Source organism: Crocodylus siamensis, chromosome 6 (genome assembly GCF_052110815.1).
Source record: "Crocodylus siamensis isolate JL-2025a chromosome 6, ASM5211081v1, whole genome shotgun sequence".
Taxonomy (NCBI): Eukaryota; Metazoa; Chordata; order Crocodylia; family Crocodylidae; genus Crocodylus; species Crocodylus siamensis.
Genome location: NC_143400.1, coordinates 6,023,421 through 6,046,173, shown reverse-complemented (window position 1 = coordinate 6,046,173; position 22,753 = coordinate 6,023,421). Strand labels below are relative to the sequence as shown.

At 50.0% G+C, this 22,753-nt stretch overlaps 1 protein-coding gene across 2 annotated transcripts in view; it reads left to right on the top strand.

The window, feature by feature from the left end:
- The first annotated feature begins 11 nt into the window (after positions 1-11).
- The window catches only part of SARNP (SAP domain containing ribonucleoprotein), a 37,052-nt gene continuing 14,310 nt past the window's right edge, over positions 12-22,753 (top strand). Inside the window, exons 1-10 of one of the 2 annotated variants that reach the window (XM_090054521.1) lie at positions 12-79; positions 1,676-1,775; positions 2,297-2,343; positions 4,463-4,530; positions 7,579-7,630; positions 11,080-11,153; positions 11,992-12,020; positions 12,674-12,699; positions 14,029-14,097; positions 21,792-22,311. In XM_090054521.1, coding sequence (XP_089910647.1) covers positions 44-79; positions 1,676-1,775; positions 2,297-2,343; positions 4,463-4,530; positions 7,579-7,630; positions 11,080-11,153; positions 11,992-12,020; positions 12,674-12,699; positions 14,029-14,097; positions 21,792-21,899 — 609 coding nt within the window. In that variant the 5' untranslated portion in view covers positions 12-43 and the 3' untranslated portion in view covers positions 21,900-22,311. Of the gene's footprint in view, positions 80-1,675; positions 1,776-2,296; positions 2,344-4,462; positions 4,531-7,578; positions 7,631-11,079; positions 11,154-11,991; positions 12,021-12,673; positions 12,700-14,028; positions 14,098-21,791; positions 22,312-22,753 lie in introns of those variants that run through there. The other variant, XM_090054520.1, reaches the window with a different exon arrangement.

Sequence of the window (22,753 nt, the reverse complement as noted above, 5' to 3'; positions counted from 1 at the left end):
GGGCGGGGCGGGGCGGGTGGCGGCGAGCTGAGGGGGCGGCAAGATGGCGGCGGAGACTGTGGAGCTGCACAAGCTGAAGGTGCGGGCGGAGTGGGGTGAGCCGGGCTGGCTCAGGGGAATCCATGTTTGAAGTTTGTTCGCGACCCTTTCGTCTGTTCCGTGTCCGGGGGCGGGCCCCAGCGCAGAGAGGACGAGGACACGTTGGAGAGAGTCTAGGGAAGAGCAATCTTCACCTCCCTGCGGGGGGGATGGAGCTGGGCTGGCCTCAGTGGTGGCAGATGGCAGAGGGAGGGAAGTTGAGCTGAGGCCAGTTTCCCACAGCAGTCGTGTACCTTTGTTCTCACGGCCCCCTGTGGGCTTCTCTGCGTGGACCAGCCTGGTTTGGGAAGGGCCTGATTATAGGGAGGGTAAACGCTGGTAGCTGCGAGCAAGATACCTGTTTCAAGGTGTGCAGAAGCGTTCAGTGCATCCCTGGTCGGAGAATAAGGATGTTTCCCGGATACTTCACAATTGCAGATGCACCCGAAGACCAGAAGGGATGTGGTATTTCGGCAGTGGATAGCTTTGAATATGAAGCGATCTTGCAGAGAGCGAGGGGAAGGCCTTGGGGCCTACTTAAGACCCTGAAAATTAGACCATGCAAAGGGTTCTCTGGGGAGTCCTGTGCTGAGCCCTGGCAGGTGGACTGGGTGATCTGGGGGCTGTCTTTCTTCTTGTGTATCCTGTACAGTGGTATAAATAATATCTCCTAGAGAGGTGGCCTTTCACCTTAATCCGTGCGGACCATGAAATGTGGAGGGATGTATCTTTATGTCATTGGTGGGAGAAGCCAAGTCCTAGAGAAATGAAGGGTCTTGTCTGAGGTACTGACAAATCGCTGACATGGCCGAGGGCAGGTTCCATAAACCTGCTTTCCAGCTCCACCTTGGCACAGGCCCGCCCCCCCAGCCTCTGCTATGCCGTGCTGTCTCCTGACATTTCACCATCTTCATATTTTGCAATTGCTCATTCGATGTGCTGCAAGAGGTAATTGCCAGGTCTTCAGAGCTTGTTTTTTTTTTTCGCATGACCGTGGAGGTTAGTTGCCCTTAGCGGGTGCGATGAAAGGTGCTTTGTTACACAGAGCAAGCAAGTGTAACTCCTCTGCCAGTTTTGTTTCACGTGGGATGTGAACTCTGCTTTCAGGACAGCACAAAACCCCCAGGATGCGAAGCGAGCCTGCCGTGCTGAGACACAGCATGGGATCAGGGCCTCTACTTATAGTAAATCCTTTGTCTTCCTTGAGCTCCTGCCCAATTTTTGGGGGACTGAGGAATTGTATTAATGGAGGGAAGTGAAGGCACAGGAAGAATACTGGAAATTGAGAGATGGAAAAATCATATGAGATGGTCTCTCCTCAGTCTAAGGCTGCACTGTGCCATGGCCACTTGGTTTTGTGGATTCCTGGTAGTTGGGGTGGGGGGCAGGTTAAGTAAGTGTCACAGCCATGTAGAGAGAGTTATCAAAGCTAAGAGGAATCCAGGCATCAGCCTTGTAATCTCCCTGCTCTGACCAGCTGTCCGAGTTGCCATTCCTGTGTCAGTGACCGTGCCCTTAGCCCTTGGCTTTGGGTATAGCCCGTTCATGGCTCCACATGGGTGATGTGTACTAACAGGAAGGCTGTTCTCTTATGCAGCTTGCTGAACTGAAACAGGAATGTACAGCCCGTGGCCTGGAGGCAAAAGGAAACAAACAGGACCTCATAAACAGACTCCAGGCATACCTCGAGGAGCACGGTAGGTCACGCTTTCTGCTGGAGTCAACTTTCCTGGGCTTGGGCTTGCTGTAAGAATCCTGACTGGGTGTCTCAAGGCTGCGGCCTCTGAGGAAATAGCTCCTTGGCATTGTGGTCCTTGGAGCATTCCTTCTTTTGGGTCCCATCCAGCAGGTGTTAATCAGACGAAGCTCCCATACAGTGGTGGTACTATTTGGTACTATTGGGAGAGCCAGAGCAAGATTGGGTCTATCTTAAGTGTAGGCTCTTTTTTTTTAACTTGGCTTCCAACGCTACTGCCTTAAACAGTCCTTTCCAGAGTGCTGCAGTGTGCATGTCTTATGTAATCAGGTATCACAGTGGTACCTGAAAGAAGAACCTGAATAGAAACCTCTCAGCACTGATTTTCTGGTGTGTGTGGAGAACACCTGGTGTGTGTGGAGAACACCAGCATTCTAGGAGTCTGTATCCAAGTTCTGTTTCAGGCCAGTCTGTTGATTTGCAGTAGCAGTTATCTGTGGGATGTTTTTTAAATTCTTCTAGCTGAAGAAGAGGCAAATGAAGAAGATGTCTTGGGAGAAGAAACGGAGGTAAGTCCTATTACCACGAGATTATCATGCTATCAGTGTCTTTGGGTGTAGCTCTGTTCTAATTTGCCTGATGTTGTCTGGTCTCTGGCACTGTACTCAGGTAATGGATCTGCTTCACTGTTGTGTGGAACTTTCTTGTGTACTTTACAGTGTTACTAGCAGGGCTCTTTGGAAGGCATAAATTTAGTACCTGGCTCGTGTTACAGAATTGGACATATTTGCTAGCCAGCCTTGGGTATCCCCAGGCCACCATCATCCCTGGACAGCAAGTCTTTATCAGCTGGAAAACATGGAAATGAGTGATTGTACCTGGCAGTGCTAATTCTCTTTCTCCTTAGGGCCAGGATCCTTTCAAGTTGGTGAAGGCCCATCCTTGTGGGTTAACGATAAGTACTTAAAGCTTTCTGCCCATCTTTCCTGTTTCCAGCAGAAAAACATTCTAGTAGAAGGGTAGACTGAGACTTGCAGACATGGCACTGGGGCTTGGTCATATGTATCGTTTGGTTCCAACTCTCTCCTTTGAGAAGCAGATTATCTCAGCTGTGAGAAGGTGCTCATCCCAGCTGCATTTTCCGTGTACAGCAAAGCTTTGTTATCCAGCACCCACGAGGAATGGAGGGTGCTGGATAACCAAACATGCAGGCTATCTGAGAGGCTGGTTACCCTGTCCTGCCCCTCCTGCTGTGTCAGTGTGCCAGGGGACAGGGAAGGGGCGGCAGCGCAGACTGCTTTGCCCCCGGCCATGGGTGTTCAGTGAAACCAGAAGTGCCATGGTGGGCACTTCCAGTTTCGTTTTTACCTTACAAACCAACATGCTGTTTAATAGAGCATGAAGGTTTGTAAGGTGCTGGATAACGTGGGTTTTACTGTACGCGGGAAGCTGGAGGCTTTTTGTGTGGCAATAGCTTTGCAAAAACTAATATCACCCAGTTTGTTTATCTCCCAGTTCCAAAGCCTGATAAGAGAAAAGATACTACAGACACAAAATTCTGGCAGTTGTCTTCAAGTCCAACAAAATCTCTGGCCTGTGGCTTCTTGGCTCAATTCAGAACTGATGCAAGCAGGTGTGGCTCTGGTATTTCACCTGTGTACACCAGCAGCAGACCTGATGCCAGTCATTGTAAATACATTGCGTTTAGCCTGGTAAAATGCCTTGAAATGTAAGAAACCCAGTGAGAGACTTAAATGCTGGGTTCTTAACAGCTGGATTGCTAGTATTAAAGTAAGTCTGTCACCCTGCAAACACTGAAGCAGCCATGTAACCCTATCTATCTGAGTAGTTTCCAGGATGACTGCAGAATTAGGCCCTGAAGTTTTACAGTTTACATAGCCTTAAGTCTGAGCCAGTCATAAAGAGAAGCCAGGGATACATCTCGGCCTTTTCTTTCATTAACTCCTACACTTGTTATTTCATAGCTGTTAAATATAAACATAGTCTAAAATATAAAACCTGGGCATTTAAAACAGCCCAGAAGATAATTTCAGGTGGTTCCAGTGATTTTACTGCAAGTGAAATGCTAAGTTTTGTTATTAATAGAGCTTTACAGTTTTCCAATGTAACCATCCTCATAGTGTGCCACCACATAGCTCTGTTGTCCAAACCATGCTCTCATATTTGCATGTGGGGTGGCTGGGGCATGCCCAGATGGAAGGCTGTACTGCACTTTCCAAGGAGCCAGAGCTTAGGTGTCCTGGCCTGATTTTTGGACAACAGCCCTCTCTAACAAATGCTCCTGAGAGCATTTGCTTCAACTCTTCCAGCCTGTTGCAGTAGAAGACAGGAGTTCCAAGAACAAACTGCCCAGCTAGAAGCATGCTAATATTAGAAGGGTTTACATTCCCCTGTAGCTTGCTAGATCCTCAGGACCTGTCTCTCCCTCAAGGAACAGGGGAAAGCATGTTGGCTTTGATGCTGAGATGATGAGGGAGCAATGTGACTGATGGGACATGGGCCTGTTTAATCCAGTATGGAATATGGAAGAGATTGTTCCCATGCAGTTTTGCTTTTAAACCCATTAAGCTTCACAAGTCTTAACTGCCCCCCATACAGTGCCTCTGGCGCTTACTCATCTGCCTGGAATACTAACCTGACTCACCTTCTCAACTCATTGAATTGCAGGAAGAAGAGCCGAAGCCAGTAGAACCTCCTGTCAAAGTGGAAGAGCCTCCTGTAAAAGCAGCTGATGTGTAACTATCCATTTTGTGTAGTTTGAAATGGGCTGGGGTGGCTGTAGCTCAGGGGGAGAGTGCTTAGGAAGGGAGTTGGTAGCACTTTGTGGAGTGTAACCCGTTCCCTTTCTTGTGCGTCCGAGGAGCCTACATCACAGTAACCTTGTAGGACAGATTTGTGGCTTAGGGCAATAAATGTCAGTTGTGAAAAGCCTGGGGCACCTGGGAATTGCAGGCTCACCTCCATGCAGGGTGGTTTAGCCTTGGGACCCCTGGCAGAGATGTGGCTTCCCTGCATTTCACTCTGGATATTCAGGAGATTTTTAGAACAGAGGTCCCTTCTGCTCTGCAGTTAGCTAACATCCTTTGCAAGAGTGGGGTTCTCTTCCCAGTTCCTTGGCCCTCACATCCCTACTGTGCTGGCTGCTGCCATCTATCTCCAAGCAGGCTGCATTTCGGGGATGCTGGGCTAGGTTTGTGAAGGATTTGGGGATGACAGTGTTAAGCGTGAGTGATCCGTTTATTTCTGACTTGGCCTGGTGCTCCTCCTCCCATCACCCCGCATCTCCTTCCCCCTTTGCTCATGTGACCCATGGTTCTGGCCAGAGAGAAGAAGCCAAGCTAATAAATTGTTTTTCTCACTTTTGCATTGTCATGGTGCTTCCCCCACAACCTTGTGCTAGTATCCAGCTTCACAAGCACTTGCTATTGCGGTTCTCACTACAGGTTTCTTACCAGTCCACGTCCACAGCTGTTGGCAGGTCAGGGTGGTGATTTAGCAACTGCTGCAGATACAGCATGCATGGAGATTTTACTGCCAGAAAGCGTAAAGGAATTAAATCCTTGGGTTTTGATCTTTGCGACGATGTATCTTATCTGTGCAGACAGATGAATCAAACATGGTGGTCTACCTGGTGAACCCTGACAGCTGAGATGAGTAGGAATCAGTAGTGCTTTCACCTTTCTTTTCTGACCTGGTCCATCCTTGGAAGGCAGAGCAGGGAAACCCTTCCTTGTTCTGTCAGATGCAGAGCAGGGCCGCAGAGGGGCAGTGGCTTATCCGAGGCTGTCAGTGGAGGTAGTGTTATTGCAGCAGCTTGGACTTGGATTCTTTCTCACAGTCTCCTGCTCAGCTGATCCCGCGTGTTTGAGTATGTGTTGCCAGTTACTGCGTGCAGGTTGTGAGCAGGAGCTTCTTGGGCACCTCTGGTTAACTGGGAAATGGACAAAGTCGCTTCTGTTTTGCACTGGGATGAAATGCCCTGGGGACGAAATGTGCTTCTCTGCTGAGGGCCAGAACAAAGCCTCACTTAAGCCATCAGAATAGTGCTCAAGCAATTTGTAGCCCTCATGCTGGCCCTCCACAGGGGATGGGTGTCACCCTGACTGCCCACTTGCATGTACACACACACAAAGGCTGTTGGTGTTGCCTAATGGAAGCTGATGTAGGGAGATGAATGGAGAGCTCCTCCCAGCCTTGCGCTGTGCTTCTGCATCGAAAGTATAGCTCAGTGTTGCCTTGTGTGGGTAATGTAGTTCAGATGGCTCCTTTTTCTTAGACCCTGTGTTCTAAGGCCCATCTGGATGTAAGTTTTGTAACGAGATGGATGATCCTGGTGATTAATATTCAGCTAAACATAAGCCACATCCTAATGTCTCGGGCCGCCTGGGACCTCAGCCTCTACATGGAATAGCTGTATAAGGTGCCAGCATGAGTGCTGTTGCAGACGTTTGAAAGCCAGGAGGGAAAAATGAACTTTATTTGATTAGCCAGTAACTTTCCTTGGCGAAACCACTTCAATCAGACAGGGATTCAGTTCTTGATTTTTGGACAGCAGGGGGCGCCTTTTGCCTGTATCCAAAACAGAGTTGCAGAGAGGGCTGGAGGGGTAACAATTCCTGGTTCCTGTTCAGAATTGCTTCCTGTGAAAGTGTTGTTAAACCATTACTACCTTTCAGGGCATAAACTGTCCAGGAATCTGGAACAAAAGCAGCACATGTCTCTAAATGGAAGCCCTTAATGAGGCTGGTTATGACCCGCTGTTTTATGGGAGTTGTTTGGAGGAGGATGATGCCGTTTCATTTAGCCTGGGAACTTCCGAACTTTGTCTCTTCCTCCTTTGTTTTCTCCCTCAAACCTCAGCCCTGTTTTCACAGCATAAACTTTGGAGCACGCCCACTCTATTCTAGTTTTGTTTAGTCTCTTTACCGGTCCCCGGTATAGCCAACTGCACGTTGTTAAAGAAGCATGTGTTTGAAATGGAGCCTGAGCAGGGTGAGCCGGTGCTGACCTGGTGAAAGTTGCCTATGACTGTCCCATGAACTAGAACAGAGTGAGCCTTTGTACGCAAATAGCCATAAAGGAATAAAGCACTTTGGGGCTAGAGTTGGGCTTGGGGATTCTGGTAGGAGCTGAATGTTGCAGTTAAGAGCTGGAAAGAAATAGACAATGGATTGTGGGTGCAGTATAGGATTGTAGCCCATCCCACATCTCTGCTCCTCACCCAAGCTTCTCAAAGTGTTTTGTAGATGCGCATGAATCTGCTCCCTGCTGGGAGCTGGGAAGCATTGCCATGTCCTTAAGAGGTGACAACACTTCCCATCCTCCTAGTCTGGGTGGAGGATCCATGATGGTGCTGGGAAAAGGCCCTGAGAATTCTTATCATCTTGGCTTTTGTACAGCCTCCACACCCCATGCACTGCGAGAGTCACTGATGGGACCCAGGAGTTCTGAATGTCAGGGGCCTCACCCAAGCCACTAGGCACAATGGAAGTGGGAACTAAAGGCCTCACCTGGACAGCCCTTCTCATTTGGCAGGCACGTGCTGGCCTTGGTTATTGATTCTGGCCTGTCTCTGCTGTGAACCCTCCTGTGTTTGAGGTGGGGGTGATTCAATATAGAGATGGATTTGGGGTGGGGGGGGAGGCGTGAGGGGTGCCTGGAGAGGTTGGGCCTGAGGAGAGAACCCCCAGCACTGTCTCCTGCAACACCTGCATGTCAGACGAGTGGGAATCTCTGAATGTCCCTTCCTGGCCCTAATCAGTCTCTTTCCTTCCACTTTTTAGGGGAGCAGAAAAGAAAGTGGTGAAAATAACATCTGAAATATCCCAGATGGAGGTAAGGTTCCTGCCATCCTCCTGACCTGTGAGTCTGCTTTACCACTGTATGTTTGTCTGGGGCTGCCCTCGATTTCCCTCTAGTGTGGAGCTAAGCATCGGTTGTTGTTCCCATTGTGCATTTTTGTGGCACTGAGTTGAGCGTGGAGACTGTAGGCTGCAGATTGACTTTAGTGCGTTTCTTCCTTCCTCCTCTGTGCTGCCCTTCCCGTTGTGTCTGCCAGCCGGTGAAGGCACTACATCAGTCCCTCCAGCCTCGCAGAGGCAAGCTGAGTCCCTTATAGCAGCTGTTGTAAATGGGGATAAATTTGGCCTGATGGTTTCCTCTGACTTGGAAATTGTCTGGAGGCATTGCTAGAGGGACTTGAAGGACTGCCAGTAACATAGATCATTCCAGCCAAGGCTTTCTTTGTCTACCTGGGTCTTAAAAATCTCTATATATGAAAATTCTCCGATCTCTTTGGGTGACCTGTTCCAGTGCTGTATCATAGGATTTGTGTAAACTTCATCTTCATTCTCAGTGTCTTGAGGATCAAATGCCCCATCAGAGGGCTGCCCAGTGCAGAGTCTCTCAGACCATGGAGAATCTCCCCTTCTGGTGAGTTGTGGGAACCCCCTTTGCTCAGGACATTGTGAAATTTTATTGGATAGAGCCTGGAGAGGTTATGTTGGGGAGAATAGCTCCGCTAGTTTGCATTTGGTCACCCCAAGCAGGTTGCGTCCTCTTTACCTTCTTCGAAGCTGTCCTCTTACATTTGCCGGGAGTCTGGGAACTAAGTCAAAAGCAGCTGATTCCTCAAGGAAGCTGCAGTGTTGATCCTTAGAACCCGGTATCTCTTTCTAATATTTTTTCCCTCCCCCTGTTTTCTTTCTCATTTTCCATAACTGGGGCTTAGGTATGAAGAGACAGTCCCCATCTCTGCAAGGCTTAGCCATCACTTGGGAGTTCTGATTTCTGTTAGGGCTACAGTTGTTTTCACAGCCACCTGGGGGGAGGTGTCACCAGCAGAGATTATGACTAGCTAAAGGAGAAATACATAAGAACTGATGGGACAGGGAGGCAAAACTGTTGCTAAAGAAGTGACATCTTCTGTGCTCTGTGGGATACCTTTGTCAGTAGCGGCTTAAGTAGCTCATTAAATATATTTGCTGAAATTATGCCTACATCCTTGTTTTTAGTTTCACACTGTGCCAGGACCTGTTCACAGGACAAATGTTGCGTGTAGCATGAATACGATTCATGTTTTGTATCCCTCTTCAGCCTGCATTGGCCTTCCGTTGAAAGCCACCCTGCTGACATTCCCAGGGCACCTGGGTTCTGTCCCCAGCTCTGCCCTAGGTCACTCAGTGACTCAGCAGCAAGTGATTCCAACTTTCTGGGCTTCCTTGGTTCAAGCAGCATGACGTGCAAGGATAAACTGACAGCGGAAGGAAGTTCAGCTTTTTACAAATGGTGCTTTAATCCCCGAAGGATCTCAGTCACTCGGGTTTTGTAAGTAGTTAAGAAGATAGGAATTGGCTGGACCCAGACCAGCATTCTGTATGGTCCAACATCCTACTCAACTGTGTCCAGTCCAGCTGGTTCAGTGGTAGATGGAAGAATCCCTGCAGATATCCTGCCCCCTCCTGGCCCTTCTGCTTAGAGGTCAGCTTACGCCTGGATGATGGTTTGCAGCCTTTTTAGAGAGCCTGTGCTGGTTCAGCATTCCTCAGATACCGCTAGATATTTTTATTCCAATCCTGAATCTCACTAAACTTGCAGCCTGAGTTCTGTTTTGTGGCAGTGAGTTCTGCATGGAAGTTTTAAATGTGTCCCCTATAGGTGTTCTTAACATCTTTTTTTCCTGATACTATCAGGGAAGACCCATAGATTGCAATTCCCTGTAGACTTTCTCGAGACCGTTCGTGACTTTCTACACTTTATACAGCATCCCTTTTTACTGGTCTCACTGCTAAGGTGAGCGATGCCAGCCTTTTCGGTCCCTCTTTGCCTAGGGAATTTTTCTGCACTCGGTAACAGACCAAGATACTTTTTAGTTTAGGGCATTAAAAAAGGCTCAGCTGTTCAGTGTAAAGCACCAAGCTCTCTTTCGTGTTTCCCGGTGAATTAATGGTAAGATGTTGAATGATGGGTCGGATAGAGCCCTTTCCAGTGAAGAACACTTAAGCGGCTGTTCACTCCCTTCTAAGGCTGAGGGTCCTGATCAGCGGGAGCCTGCCTGTGGCAGGGACAGGAGGTGGAGTCCGTTCTGGATTGATATCCTTGATTCAGCTTGAATCCTGTTTCACAGTGAAGTGACAAGCTGCCCTTAGCTGGCTGAGCCCTCTACATGAATGGTGTCAGTTTTCCAGGCAAAGGCTTGTGCCAAGATTCAGTGAACAAATTCCCTTTTTAAAAAAAAAAAAAAAAAAATCCCCTCCCTCCTTTTCCAGTGTTTCTTCTTGGTTTCTCACTTAAGAAACCCAAGTTGTTTGCCTTTCCCGGCGCTCAGCTGAGGCCTGAGGAGCCTGCCGTTCGCTTCCTGCCGCCAGGAGGGAGACTCGCAGTTCCTCCCTTTGTAGTTAGTGCCAGGGCTCCTGCTCCTTAGCCTTTGGCATTCTCCCCAGATGAGCTGTGCAATGTTCTGTCCCGCCTGGCTGGCATGCCAGGCACTGGCTCAGCCCCAGCTGCAGATTGCTCTAATTTAACAACGCCCCCCTGCAACCCTATGATCCATCCTGCTCTGTCCCTTTGTCTGTCCTTGTGTCTGTTCTGAGCTCTCCTTGGTTGTTCCCTTTCCATATGGAGAAATTCAGGGTGGGGGCCTCCTAGCCAGTTGTGCTCCCATGTCATTGAAGTCTCAGGAAGCTGCACAGAGTTGGTCTTCTATTTTCCAGAGAAAATCCTTCTGCAGTGCTAGTTAGATTCATGTAGCTGTCATACTGATCGTGCTCATCAAGGCCTTGGAGATGGCTGAGCTGCGTTGCTTCAGGGTAGTTTAAGGGATGGCTGAGATACAAAGCAGGGATAGTGATCTGCAGTTGCCGCCTCTCTCTGCAGGATGAGAGCAGTGCTGATCAGCCACAGGTCTTGACCATGAACCAGGGCACTGTCTGATCATGTGCTAAGCAGGTCAGAGCGCAAGCAGATGCTGTGACGGCATCATGCACTTCTTGAGAGGTGTTTCCTTCTGTAGGACCTTTTGAGGCAGGGGACTCTCATCCTCAGTCTCTGTCAACAGAAGAAGTCTGATTCTCATTGTAATTGTAAAGGTGGAACTGAGTCACAGAGAGAGAACTTGGGAGTCCTGGTTGACTCCTTTAACTACTAGGCTGCACATTCAGTAGAGCCTCTTGGAACCTGGCTTGTTGCTAAGACATCCTGTGGCTCCACAGTGCCCCTAGTAGATGTGCTTTCTCAGACTGGATGGCAGTATCATTTGAGTAAGTCTTTTATTTTCCTTTCCTTAGAGAATGCAGAAAAGGGCTGAAAGATTTAACGTGCCCGTAAGCTTGGAGAGCAAGAAGGCCGCGCGAGCAGCTCGGTAAGTCTTTGCTGAGTGATCCATTGCCCTTCGTTATTTTAGAGGCAAACTGACTGCTTACTTTGGTGTCTGCAGTCAGTACAGAGGCTTGCTGCAGCTCTGATGGGGTGGGAATGTGGACTGAAGGATGTAAGGAGCATGTTAGAAGAAAGGAAAGGTGCTCCTAACCAGGGTGGTCTTTTCTTTCAGGAGAGTGAAGTCCTTTTTATTCCTGTTTCACAAACAGACTAGGGGATAGATCACTGATACCTGGAGCACAGAGCTGTGGTCATGCATTGAGTTGACAGACCTCACAATAGATTCTATGTGTCCCAATTTAAGGCTTCTATCCTCTTGGGCAGTTTTGCCACTTTGCCCTCATAGGTGGCTGAGGAGGATGCGGAAAGGTTCCCAGAATCTTAGACACAGGCCTAGGACAGTGCTTGGGCAGTCCACTTCTGCCTGGTCTGCTCAAACCAGCATGGCCTTCTCTGGTTATGGAACTAGCACCAATTACCTAATCCTAAAATACAAGTGAAACTGATCCTTCTATCTTTCTATCCTTACGTAGCAGCAGGTAGAATGACAAAGGGCTGCCTGTATGGGACCATGCTGCTCACACCAGTCCTGCGAGTTACTGCAGCTTGCAGAACATATAGAGCACTAGGGTAGTTGCATTAGCTGGGATCCAGCATTGCTAGCTACTCCTGCCCAGAAGCCCCTTTGATTCCCAGGCCCTTATGAAGCGTTTTGGAAGGAAAAGCTCACACACCAGCAAGTTGCCCTTGAGGTATGAGACACTTTCCCACCCCTTGGCTTAGCCTGGCGTGCCTGACCAAGCTCTGTTTGCTCTCTGCAGGTTTGGTATGTCCACAGTTTCAACAAAAGGTGAGCAAGTGAAGCAGAGCCAGTCTGCCAACCACCGCCTCTGCAAATATTTAACTTGGCCCATACAGAAAAGGGAAGCTGGGCGGTATCTCACATTCTTCTAGCCCCTTCTGTCCCTTGTCCTACTCTCCTTCCGAAGCCCTGAACCAGAGGAGCATGGCGTGGGAAATGCACATGTCTGTTTCTTTGGTGGCTCAGGGCTGTGCTTCCCTAGAGCCTCTTGCTTGCCTTTAAGCACAGGTAGCAAAAGGCAGCTAATTTTTTTCTTTTTTTTTTTTTTTTTTTGTACTGTGCCAGTCTCACACTGGCCTGTAGCTGAAGCTGGTCCCTTAACTTCCTCAGGGCTGCCATTTTTAAAGGAGCCTAAGCATCTTTACTCACTGGTGAGGAGCCCTGAGGGGAAAATGGAATCAAGCTTGAAATGACTAGTATCAGTCATGCAGCAAGATGCCATTAAAGGCAGGGTTAAAACAGACACCAGTTTCTCTCTCCCGGGCTGGTGTGTGGCCCTTTAGAATGTGATGGATGCCCACCCTGCTCTCTTCACTGTGGGTTGCCAAGGGGATCAGAGAGGATTCTGTTTAAAACAGTTCTTGCCATTTCTGATCTTTCTCTCTTCTCCCCTCCCCCATCTTTTCTCCTCCCCATTGCAGGTCTGTCTGCAGACAGCAAACCCACGGTAAGGAATGTTTCTTGCTTATAATTATAGCTGCTTGGCCCTTAATCACAGTAACTTAAACATGTTCAGAACAGTTTCCTTCCCCGGAAATAAATGAACTGCCAAAATAAATGGGGGTGGATGTGCCTGGGGCTGAGGTCATTAATAAAGTAGTTCACCTTAAGGTTATACAGGTATTAAGTTTGCTAGGATGGCCACCTCTGTGCCAGGGTTTGGCCGCCTTTCTAAGCTGACTGCCCTCCTGGATAAGCTGATTTTAGACCCAAATGCCTGAAGGAATAAAGGCAGATATTTTATTAGCAGCGCAAGTTAGCTCGTAGCTTGTGCGCCTGGTGCTCTGTCTTTGCCCTTTGCTTGAATTATTTACGCTGCTCCAGGAACAGAGATTGTGAACAGCCTCCAGTAAGTGACCTTTCACTTCTAATGTCCAAACCATGCCCTGCTGCCTTGGCTCTCAGCACAAATGAAGGTTATTAAAATACAGAGAAGGTTGAGAGCTCTAAGTAGCCTGGGCAGCCAGCATGGTAACTGTTTGACCATGAAGAATTACTGGAAGATTCAGAGATTTCTTTGGTGTCTTTTATTGGACCAACTGCCCTGATTCAGGCTTCTGTTTTTGGAGGGTATTTTTTTCAACAAGAACTGATAAACAGGTTCCTGCCAAGGACTTCATTTTTCTCTGTGGCACTGCAAACCTCTTGTCCCTGAAAGCCCAAACTGGGTTTCATTATATTGTAGGATATGGCTCCCAAGGGACATCCTATTGCTGCAGGAATTTTAAGTTAGACCAGACAAAGCGATGGAAAAATAATAGGAGGTGGGGATGGATTTGGTCTCTTAGCCCTTGACAACTGTGAAGGAAAAGCAGGCGGCTCCCGCAGAGGAGCAGTTCCTTGTTACGGGGATCCCTGAGGTCCGTGTTGGAGGGGCAGCCCATCTCTCTCCATGGTACTAGGTGCCTGGGACTGCTCTTGGCAACAGCGTTCTCCATGTATTTGATGCCCAGTAACACAGGGGGGAGCACTCTGGCACAGCTGTGGTATGCTGCTCCTTCCAGGGTGTGGGCTCCTGGCACCAGAGTCTGTTGCTGAAGCTTGAGAGCAGGAAGCAGCCCTGAGAGAGTCTTTGGCAGCTTCATTTGGGGTGTGCTCTGTCCTCACAGCTACCGGGAGGGGTCCTGGCTGAGTCTGTTAAGGGAGTCTAGGGCAGGGAGCACGCACAAACCCATCAGTGTGGGCTGGTTCCTATTTGGGCTTGTCTTTTGGTCCCCCTGATCTTGGAGGAAGGGCAGTGCATATTAACTGTTTGGGGTTTCCTCTCTCTTTGCAGGTGAACATGGATAAATTAAAGGAAAGGGCCCAGAGATTTGGGCTGAATGTCTCTTCACTTTCCAAGAAGGTAAGGCCTGTTGACCCCCCAGGAGGCTCTGTGTTCCTGCAGATCAATGCAGTAGTGATGCCTGGGGCCATGAGTGAAGCACTTTGGCTTCAAAAGCACCTTGATTCTGCTGTGCCTGAGCCCTCCTGTTGCTCCTTTCAGTGGAACTCCACAGCACAGCTTCCCTTGTCTCTGTTGAAATGTGGTTTGTGTTTGGTTTGGGGCCAGCCCCACCCTGGTGGAGGTTGGTTGGATGGAGGGCTCCACTCAAGGGCTGCCTGGCCAAACATTTCCAGATGGGCAGGGAAGATGGTTTTGTAGGCTTTATAACCAGATGGTTCTGACGCATCTGCCTGGCAGTATGCAGGCTCGTCCTCTGCTGCAGAGTAGCTGGTGCTTCTGGGATGCAGGAACTCACAGCTGGAAGGTGTAAAAGTGACTTGGTGTAATTTGCCGAATGATGGGAAATGCTGGATGTAGCTCTGGGTTCTGTGGTCGCCGGGTTCAAATGCCTTGTGCGTGTTATGTGCTTAGGAGCAGATGGAGCACCCTGATAAGAGAAGCACAACTTCAGTGTGGCTGGAGGGATGGGATTTCTTTGGTGCCAGGACACTGAGTGGACAGTAGAGAGCATAGTGAATGTGTGGAGGGAAAAGGAGGCTTGTGAGGGCCCCAGGTGTTGCCTGCATGATCACTTCCTGCCCTGAAATGTGCTCTCATGGACAAGGGAGAAGAATTGGGCATCCTCTCTCTGGAGGATATGGTGCCCTGAGAAGGGAGGGAGGAGATCAGTCATGTGCCGTTATGCTGGACCATATGTATATGCTGGACCCACCCTGTACATTTGGGGGGCACAGCAGTTGCCTTCCCTCTGAGGCTGGTTGCAGCTGGGACTTAACTGTTCCAGCAAGCACAGAGGAGAAGAGTGCAGAGGCATCTTGTGACAGCGCGGTCGCCATGTAGTGCTGTGTTCCCCTTCCCTTGGAAAGAGCACGGGGCTGCGAGAAAGGAGACTCTGACAGCTGCCCAGAGAGAGGAGACCCTCTCCTGCAGGGGTTGGCCACTTCAGTGCCTCTGTTCCCTCAGCACGCATAAGCCAGCTGCTTTATTTTACCAGGCGCTGCAATCACGGAGCCAGAGAGTTCACTGATGTAGAAAATAACCAGCGTTGGAGGCCACTCGGCCCCTGTTCCTTTGGGGTGGGGGAGCCAGGCAAGTGCATTAAAGCTGGAATATGTGGAAGGGCAGGTCAGGGTGAGAGGCTGCTCAAACATCATTAACCCCGTCACGAGGCTCTCCCATTTTTCAGGAGGAATATATGCCTTGTCAGTGTTTATGGCCACAGCCTGCTTTGTCTAGAACCACGACATTGGCCTTAATAATCCTTACAGCTTCAGCAAGGCCTGCCGCAAATTACTCTTTTTGCTCGGCAAGTTAAAGCCAGGTTGGGGCGAAGGCCGGCGTTATAGGGTACCCTGCAAATGCAGATCTGGAATCGCTAATGAGCAAGTCCTGTTGATACAGATGGAGCTGTGCCCAGGTCAGAATCCTGCTCGCCCGACTCTGGCCTTGTGTCATGACCCCCGAGTGGCGCGCTCGCGCCCTCTGTGGAGCCCAGTGCCCGGCAGGAATGTCAGCCCTCGCCGCGCTCTGTCTTTTGTTGTTACTCTTGCTCCAGGAAGCAGAGTTCACGGGCTCAGAAGTGGCTTCTCCCACTGAGCGGAACACACTCTCGCATTCCTGTGAGGAATATTATTGGTTACTTTAATTAGCCTGTAGCATTGTGCTTCCCACCTGGGTGTTCTTTATAGCTTTTCATTACGGAGGAGCCTGGCAGTTGTGAATGTTTACATGCATCTTAGCAGGTTTTTATGCCGTGCGTCGCAGTGAAAACTTTACAATAAACCATTGTCTCTCCAGAGCCACACTTCATTTCCTATTCAAATGGCTTTGGGTGAAGGGATGGGGTATGTTGGGAGGGGAGGATTGTAGCAAAGGGGGATTTCAGGCCTGCTGAGAGCAGGGAGCAAAGGCAGAGTGGCCGGGGGCTGGGAACTCAATGGGCAGCTCCCCGACTGTCCCTCTGGAGTAAAAATCTTTCAAGTTTAAAATCTGCTTCCTTTCTGCCCGAAGGGGAAGGGCCCCCCCAGCACTCAGGAGAAACCTAGTGGGACAGAAAGGTTGGCTTTGGTGGAACGGCAGAGGCAGGTGCTCATTTGTTTCTTGGCAGCACAGGGCCATCAAATTAATTTTTAAAATAAATCAAGCAGGCGTTTATCTCCTCCCTCCCCCACCCTCCTTGCCGAGGCCTCCTGGTAAACCGCGTGCTCTCTGACCTGGTGCTCCGTGCCAGCCCCCCGCACTTGTAAATTCCCTTCTCTGTAGCAGCTGCTCCCTGTAGCACTGGCAAGGCCTGGTTCCCCTGGGGGGGGGTCTAACTGCAAGTTTGAAATGTGGCCTTAGTGCTGCAGAGGGAGCTGCCTGCTTCACACTTGTGCCACAGGAGCTGTTCTCCGGGAGCCTGGATTGCTTTTAATGTATAACATTGCCTTGGAAGTCTCCTGCTGGGAGAGTGTTGCTACTAAATGGGAAGTGAGAGCCTTTGGGGATAACCTAAAAGCCTGAAGCCCTCTTGCTTCCCCCACCCCATGTTCCATTATAAAATACTTTTCTCTATCTGAGCAGGTGACTACAATAATTGGCTTTTCTATCATGGAAAGGCCTCCAAGCGCCTCATAAAGGAGTAGCCGATTAACCCGCAGTCCCTCAGAGTTTGCATGAGGAGGTGAAGTGACTGCTCCTTGGTTGTGCTGGGTGACTGGGGCAGGGTTGCAAACACCACTCGGGGGTCCTGGATTCCAGGCCCCTGCACTGAACAGTGGGGGCAACAGGGGAGTCTTTGCTCTGGGTCTCTTGACCCCCAAAGCTGTGCGTTTGCACATGGGCTTCCTTGTCTGGGTGAGGCCACAGCCCATGGGAGGTGCTTGTTGTACAGAGCACCGTAAAGCCCAGGCGCTGTGTTGCGACTTGCTGGAGTGAGTCGGATGAGGGCTTTTGGGACCTTTTCCTGCCTTGGGAGAGTGAAGAGATGGGGAAACGCACCTGGGTTCTGCTCCCTGTTGGGTCAGTGGCTCATTGCATGCCTAGGTACATTGCTTCACCTTTCCGTGCCCTGGCTTCTCCATCTGTAACGCGGGGAGGTTGCCAGACTCCTGTGGCTGCAGTGAGACTGGGCTCAGAGTGCCAGCTAAGTGCCAGTTTGCTTAGTAATCAGCAGTGACGATCTAGGATTAACAAGTTAGCACATGTTAGTCAAGCAGGCTGTCTTTGCATCTAGGAAGAGTTAATGTTTTGTTTTGTTTTTTAACGTGGCTACCACTCATGGCTCCAAATTGATGCTGGCTTAATTCTCTTTTAATGAGGGTTTGTTTTACATGTGGCAGATGAGAATTATTGCACTCATCGTCTGAGCTTAGCTGGACGGAGCTGGCAGGCTGAGTGTTTCCTGACGTTCGTACGGTATTGAGGGAGAGCAAGGGTCAGTCGCCCAAGAGAAAGTTTGTGTGTATACAAAATATCTAAATGAGAGAGAGAAAACAATTGGCTTAATTGTTTGGCTTCCAACAAGCTTTATAATAACGTGCTGAGGAGGAATCCTGTTCCTGGAGAATTTCTCTGCCTGCAGTCTTTCCAGGCACCCCCCGCCAACACCGGATGTGAAAATATTAACCACCAAGGAAGCAGAAGGGGGAGAATGCTGATGTTGGCAGATCAGGAGGGAAAAACCAGCTCTGGAAGAGAAGCCGTGTCTGTCTATGCACCAGAGGCATTTATTTCATGTGCAGCAAGATGTGCTTGGTTCTGCGGGGCACTTGTGGTGACTGCAAATGGCTTATGCTGGGGCGGCCAGGTGTCAGGTCAGGAGCTGTTCGTGGCAGTGTTTGAACATGCTCTTTCTAAAAGCCTCTCAGCTTAGGTGTTGCATGAAGAGGAAAGCTCCCTGCCGACCTTTTGCAGGGAGACAGAGCTGCAAAGCTTTTCAGCCAACCAGAGATCTTGGTTCGGGTCCCATCATTCTTCCCCGTCCTGCTAGTTAAACTTTCTCCTCAATGTCCAGCAGTCTTGTAGACCTTTTCCTCAGTTCATCCTCTTCACAGGGCTCTAACTCTGCTTTCCACCACAGCAGCTGGAATTGCCCTTGAGACTGCCTCTCTGATTTCACCCAATTACCTTCTTTCTGCCTTCGTCAAAGCATCTTGACTTCTGGATCCTTTTGGTACCGCAGTGCTTGTGGTGCAACCTGTGCCAAAGGCACTACAGGGAAAGCATGGTCTTTGTGCCCACACTGACCTGGCAGTGGTGCTGAGAGCCACGTGAGGGAGTGCATCTGTGCCAAGCCTTTCATTGCCTCCTCTGTGCCCTGCCCGCTAGCCCTTGCCCACCTCTGCTACTGTGAGCACTCCAGACCTCTGCGCTGCGTCCTGTTGCACCCAGCAGGCCTGAAGAACCAGCTTGCCACAGAGATGTTTTTGTCCCAGAGTCCCAGGGCAGAGTGGGCTGCAAAAGAGCTGGGATCTTGTGCCAAGGCTGGGCTGCGAATGGGAGGTTGGCGTGGCTGGTGTGGAAAGAGTCCCCAGGGCATTTCCCTAGCCCTGAAATTCTCATGAGATTTGGATTTTAAATCTCATTATTTTTAGGTATTTGAATAAAAAAGCTGCTTTAGGTAATTTTTAGAGGATTTTCTGTCTCCCTCTGAGTTGGACTAATGGTAACTAAGGCGTCGGGATTTATAAGTGGAGGGATTAAAAATAGCCCTAGTTTAAAAAAAACAAAGACCCCTCTTCTGTAAAACGTTTAAACAATCTCCTTTCTGTACCGCACAGAGCGAGGGGCCGTGTGGCAGTGTACGGGTCTTGCGGTGCTCCTGGGGGTGGTCTGAACAGCCCGTGTCATCGTTTGAGTGACATGGAGAAGTCCCTAATTTGTGCTGGGGGGAACCCTGGATCCCAGCGCTACGGATAACCACTGTTTTTAGAGCTGCAGCCCGTAGCAGGGTGTTGCTTCAGCCTGAGAGCCCTGGCATGGCCTCTGTCCTCAGAAACCACTGCCTGAGCAGCAGTGTGCAGAGAACATGGCGCTGCATGCATCCCTGTCGTGAGCACACATGATTGTGGGCCATGCTACAGCCTTACCATTTGATGCTTTTTTGTTGCGTAAAGAACTGAAGATGCGAAACCAGCCAGTGACTCCTGTAGTTTAACAGCAAGCCCCCATACTGAGACTACACGTCCTTGGGGACCAGGCCTGGCTTTGTTCTGTATTTGTGCAGCACCACGCAGAGCAAGATCCCGGCCATGGCTGGAGAGCATTGGCACTAAGTGCCCCTGTTGTGTAGGATGCTGTAGAGAATGCTGGCAGTGGAGCTTTCCTTTTTAGCAGCTGCTCCTTGTACCATTCAGGCCATATTGCATATATTAGCACCTCTTTTGTATCATTAAACCAACTGCCTTTGTTGCCCACAGGTGCCAGCTGCTGGCTCTGGGGCAATTGCACCTGAAAGGTGTTTTGTTTTTCTGGTTAGCTGATTCCCCAGAAGCCGAGACCCCTTTGCGTGCTTCAGGGCAGGCAGATCTGCACTGTGACTGAGGTCTCATGGCAATTGGTGGAAGCCTCCTATTGGTGTTTCAACTCCTTCCTCCAGCATATGATGAAACAAACCCAACTTTGTGCAGTGAGCCCAGCCCTGTGCTCAACTTTGACCCAAATGTGTCATGGCAAGGCAGAGCTCTGCCGTGGGGGCACTGGTGCCTCACTGGGTACACTGGCGCCTCAGTCTGAGTGCAGAGGTGAGCAGCGGCCTGGGGAAACCTGGTGTTCGGTATGTTGGGGGTTTGGGCAGGATACCCATGGCTCTCGTCAGTGCACAGTGCAGCATCCAGCTATGGCTCGGGCGTCCCCACGCTGCTGTCTTCCCCCATCCCTGAAGAGGACGACGTCACCAGTTTCTGACTGGAGCTGTGAATGCAGGCCTGTTGGTTTAGGATAATGAGAAGTGACAAGGTGAAGAATAGTGCTGGCAGTCATGGCCATTTTAACACAAGGGTGCTGGAAGCTAGGCCTCCACCTCCCTGCCCCTGGGTCGCTTAGAGAAGGAGGCTCTATACCTAATGGTCTGTGCACGGCTGCGTTGATGGTATAGGCTGCATGAGGTGTGGGGGGCTGAGTGTAAGCGATGATTCGTTGTGTTGGGGTCCCCCTCCCATCCCCAACAAGTGCTTTCTAGACACAACACCCATGTATTTGACTGTATTCATTCCCCTCTCACCCCCAAAATGCTTTAGTCTCCTGTTTCTTCTCTCCTTGTAGTTCTTGTCCATGTGAACCTTAGGTTTCTTGTTTAGAAACTGGACTCGAGCAGAGGGGTGGGAGTTTAGGTGACCCCTGGGTTTGCTGCTAAATACAATCCCACAGTGAAGTCCAGCATGAGGTCACCTCTGGACAGAGGCTAATCAGTGAGCTATCAAATGCAAGTTGCTGCAGTGCACTATGGCTCCACTTTGATTGGGGCATCCTAGGTGCAAGGCAGCGTGGGGGCCCATCCAGGATGGAGGAGTGAGATTTCGGAGCTTGGAAGAGCTAGCTTTCAAGCAGGTAACAGGCTGGGGTAGTTGAGAAACATGTAATCAGGGCTGCTGCCCTCCTGATCCCAGATAAGTGTGTGGTACCTCAGGGATGGAAGGCCTGAAACCCAGCCAGCTGATGGTCTTCAGAGCAAGTGAGCAGAGAGCCTTTGTAGGGAGCAAAGCTGAGCCTTGAGTAGCTGGGCAGAGTAGCGCCAGCAGGTGTGACCAGGCATGGGGAAGAGATGTCTGAGCTGAGTTTCACCTCCACTGTCCTGGGCCCTCTAGAGCTGCTGGAGAAACGAGTGCAAGTTTGGAGCCTCTCTACCAGGAATGCTCAGCTCTACCTAGTTCTTCAGGTGCCGAGAGTAGCGGTGGTTTGTAAAGGCTGGAATCTGAGGATTTGTCACCAGCAAATCTCTGAACACCGTGAGAAAAGCAGGGCTTTGCAAAAGGGTGCAGAATGCTTTCCAGAAGCTGCGACAAGACTGGCTTAGCCCTGAGTGCATCACACCTCTCTCTCAGTCACCGCTGGAGTGGCCAGCGGCTTGGATACGCTACACAGCTGTGGTGCAGGATAAACAATGGCAAGAGTTTGCATTGCTGTTCCACATCCCTCTCTTTCTTCAGGCTTCATGTCCTGCCCTCTTCAGAACGTCATTTTGCTGTCTTCACTTCACTGAGAGTTTAGTCGATGCATAGACCTCTGGTTTAGTCTCAGCTTGTCCAGTAGCTCTTTTCCCCCCTTACTAAGGTAGTCTCTTTAGGCCAATGTTGCCTCAACCTTGAAGGTCCCAGTCTGTGTCTAATTCAGCCCATGCTTTTGGTGTGGATACCCCCAACTGTGAGCACTGCTAGGTGAACCGCAGCGTGAGGGACTGACTCTCACAATGAGCAGCGTTTAATTTTCTCCATCTGTACTGGCAAGTCTCTGAGGTTAGCCAGCGTGTTTCTCATATTCCCCTGTATTTCAGAGGTTGGACTAGAAAATCCCTCTCTCAGTTCTCATCAGGCGTTGGCGGCTTTATCTGTTTCTGGATTCTGTGGTTGACGAGAGCCTCTGTGGGTTATGCCTGTTTTCTTTTCCTCTTCCAGTGCCCTCTAAATGATTCTGTGCGGCATGTTTCCACCAGACGTGGGCCAGACCAAGCCCCTGCACCAGACTGCTCTGTAGCCTTGGCGGGGCTCTCAGCTGCAATGTAACCTCTACAAACGTTCTTCCTCTGTAACAGACTGAATCAGCTCCTTCCCTCGGGCCTCAGGCTGTTGGGCTGTGCCGGCCGTCACTTTACACAGTGCCCAAAACGTGCTGGGAGTTTCAGACTCACGAGGGTCTTCTTCCCGAAACAGCTTCCGATCTGCAAGGCTGAAGAAACACAAGGCTGCTATGAAAAGGAAAAGGCCAGTAATTGCCTAGCTCTGGTCGGAGTCTTCCCTGCCTCACGCCATGATTTTGCTCCGTCTTTCCCATTTGCAACAGTCTCAACGTTCCTGGTAATTTAGCGTTTACCACCATTCCCTTCTCGGTGTTCGTCTCCCCTCCTCGCCCCCTCTGCCCACACTTACACACACGGTGTCATCTTAGAAATAAATGACGAGAGCACTGTGAGGGTCAGCAGGACTCCTGCTCTTTTATTTACCCCTGGCGCCATTTGAAAAGGATTTGCGTCCCTAACAAACCTGGAGGGAGTGGTGAAGGGTTTGCTTAAAGCGAAGACAATGCAGGGGGGGACTCTGTGACCTCACTCTGTCCAGTCATCTGGTTCTTCATTTGTCCCTGCTGTGAAACAGAACTTCTCTTTTGTCTGTAACACAAATACATCTTTTCCCCACCCCCCCTTTCCCCTTCTATTATGGTTCAATCAATGATGTCATTATGTGTGCCATTCAGGGGCTCTTGAACCACTTGGCTGCAGGAATTTGGAGGAGTGACTGGGAAAGAATGGCAAACTGGGCGCTTGCTCTCAGCCTTCAAGAATCCATTCTAATTGAAGCCAGAGAAACAAAGTCAGGTTTCTCTTTCACCCTCTTCACCACAAAGGACGAAGTGGGGTAGG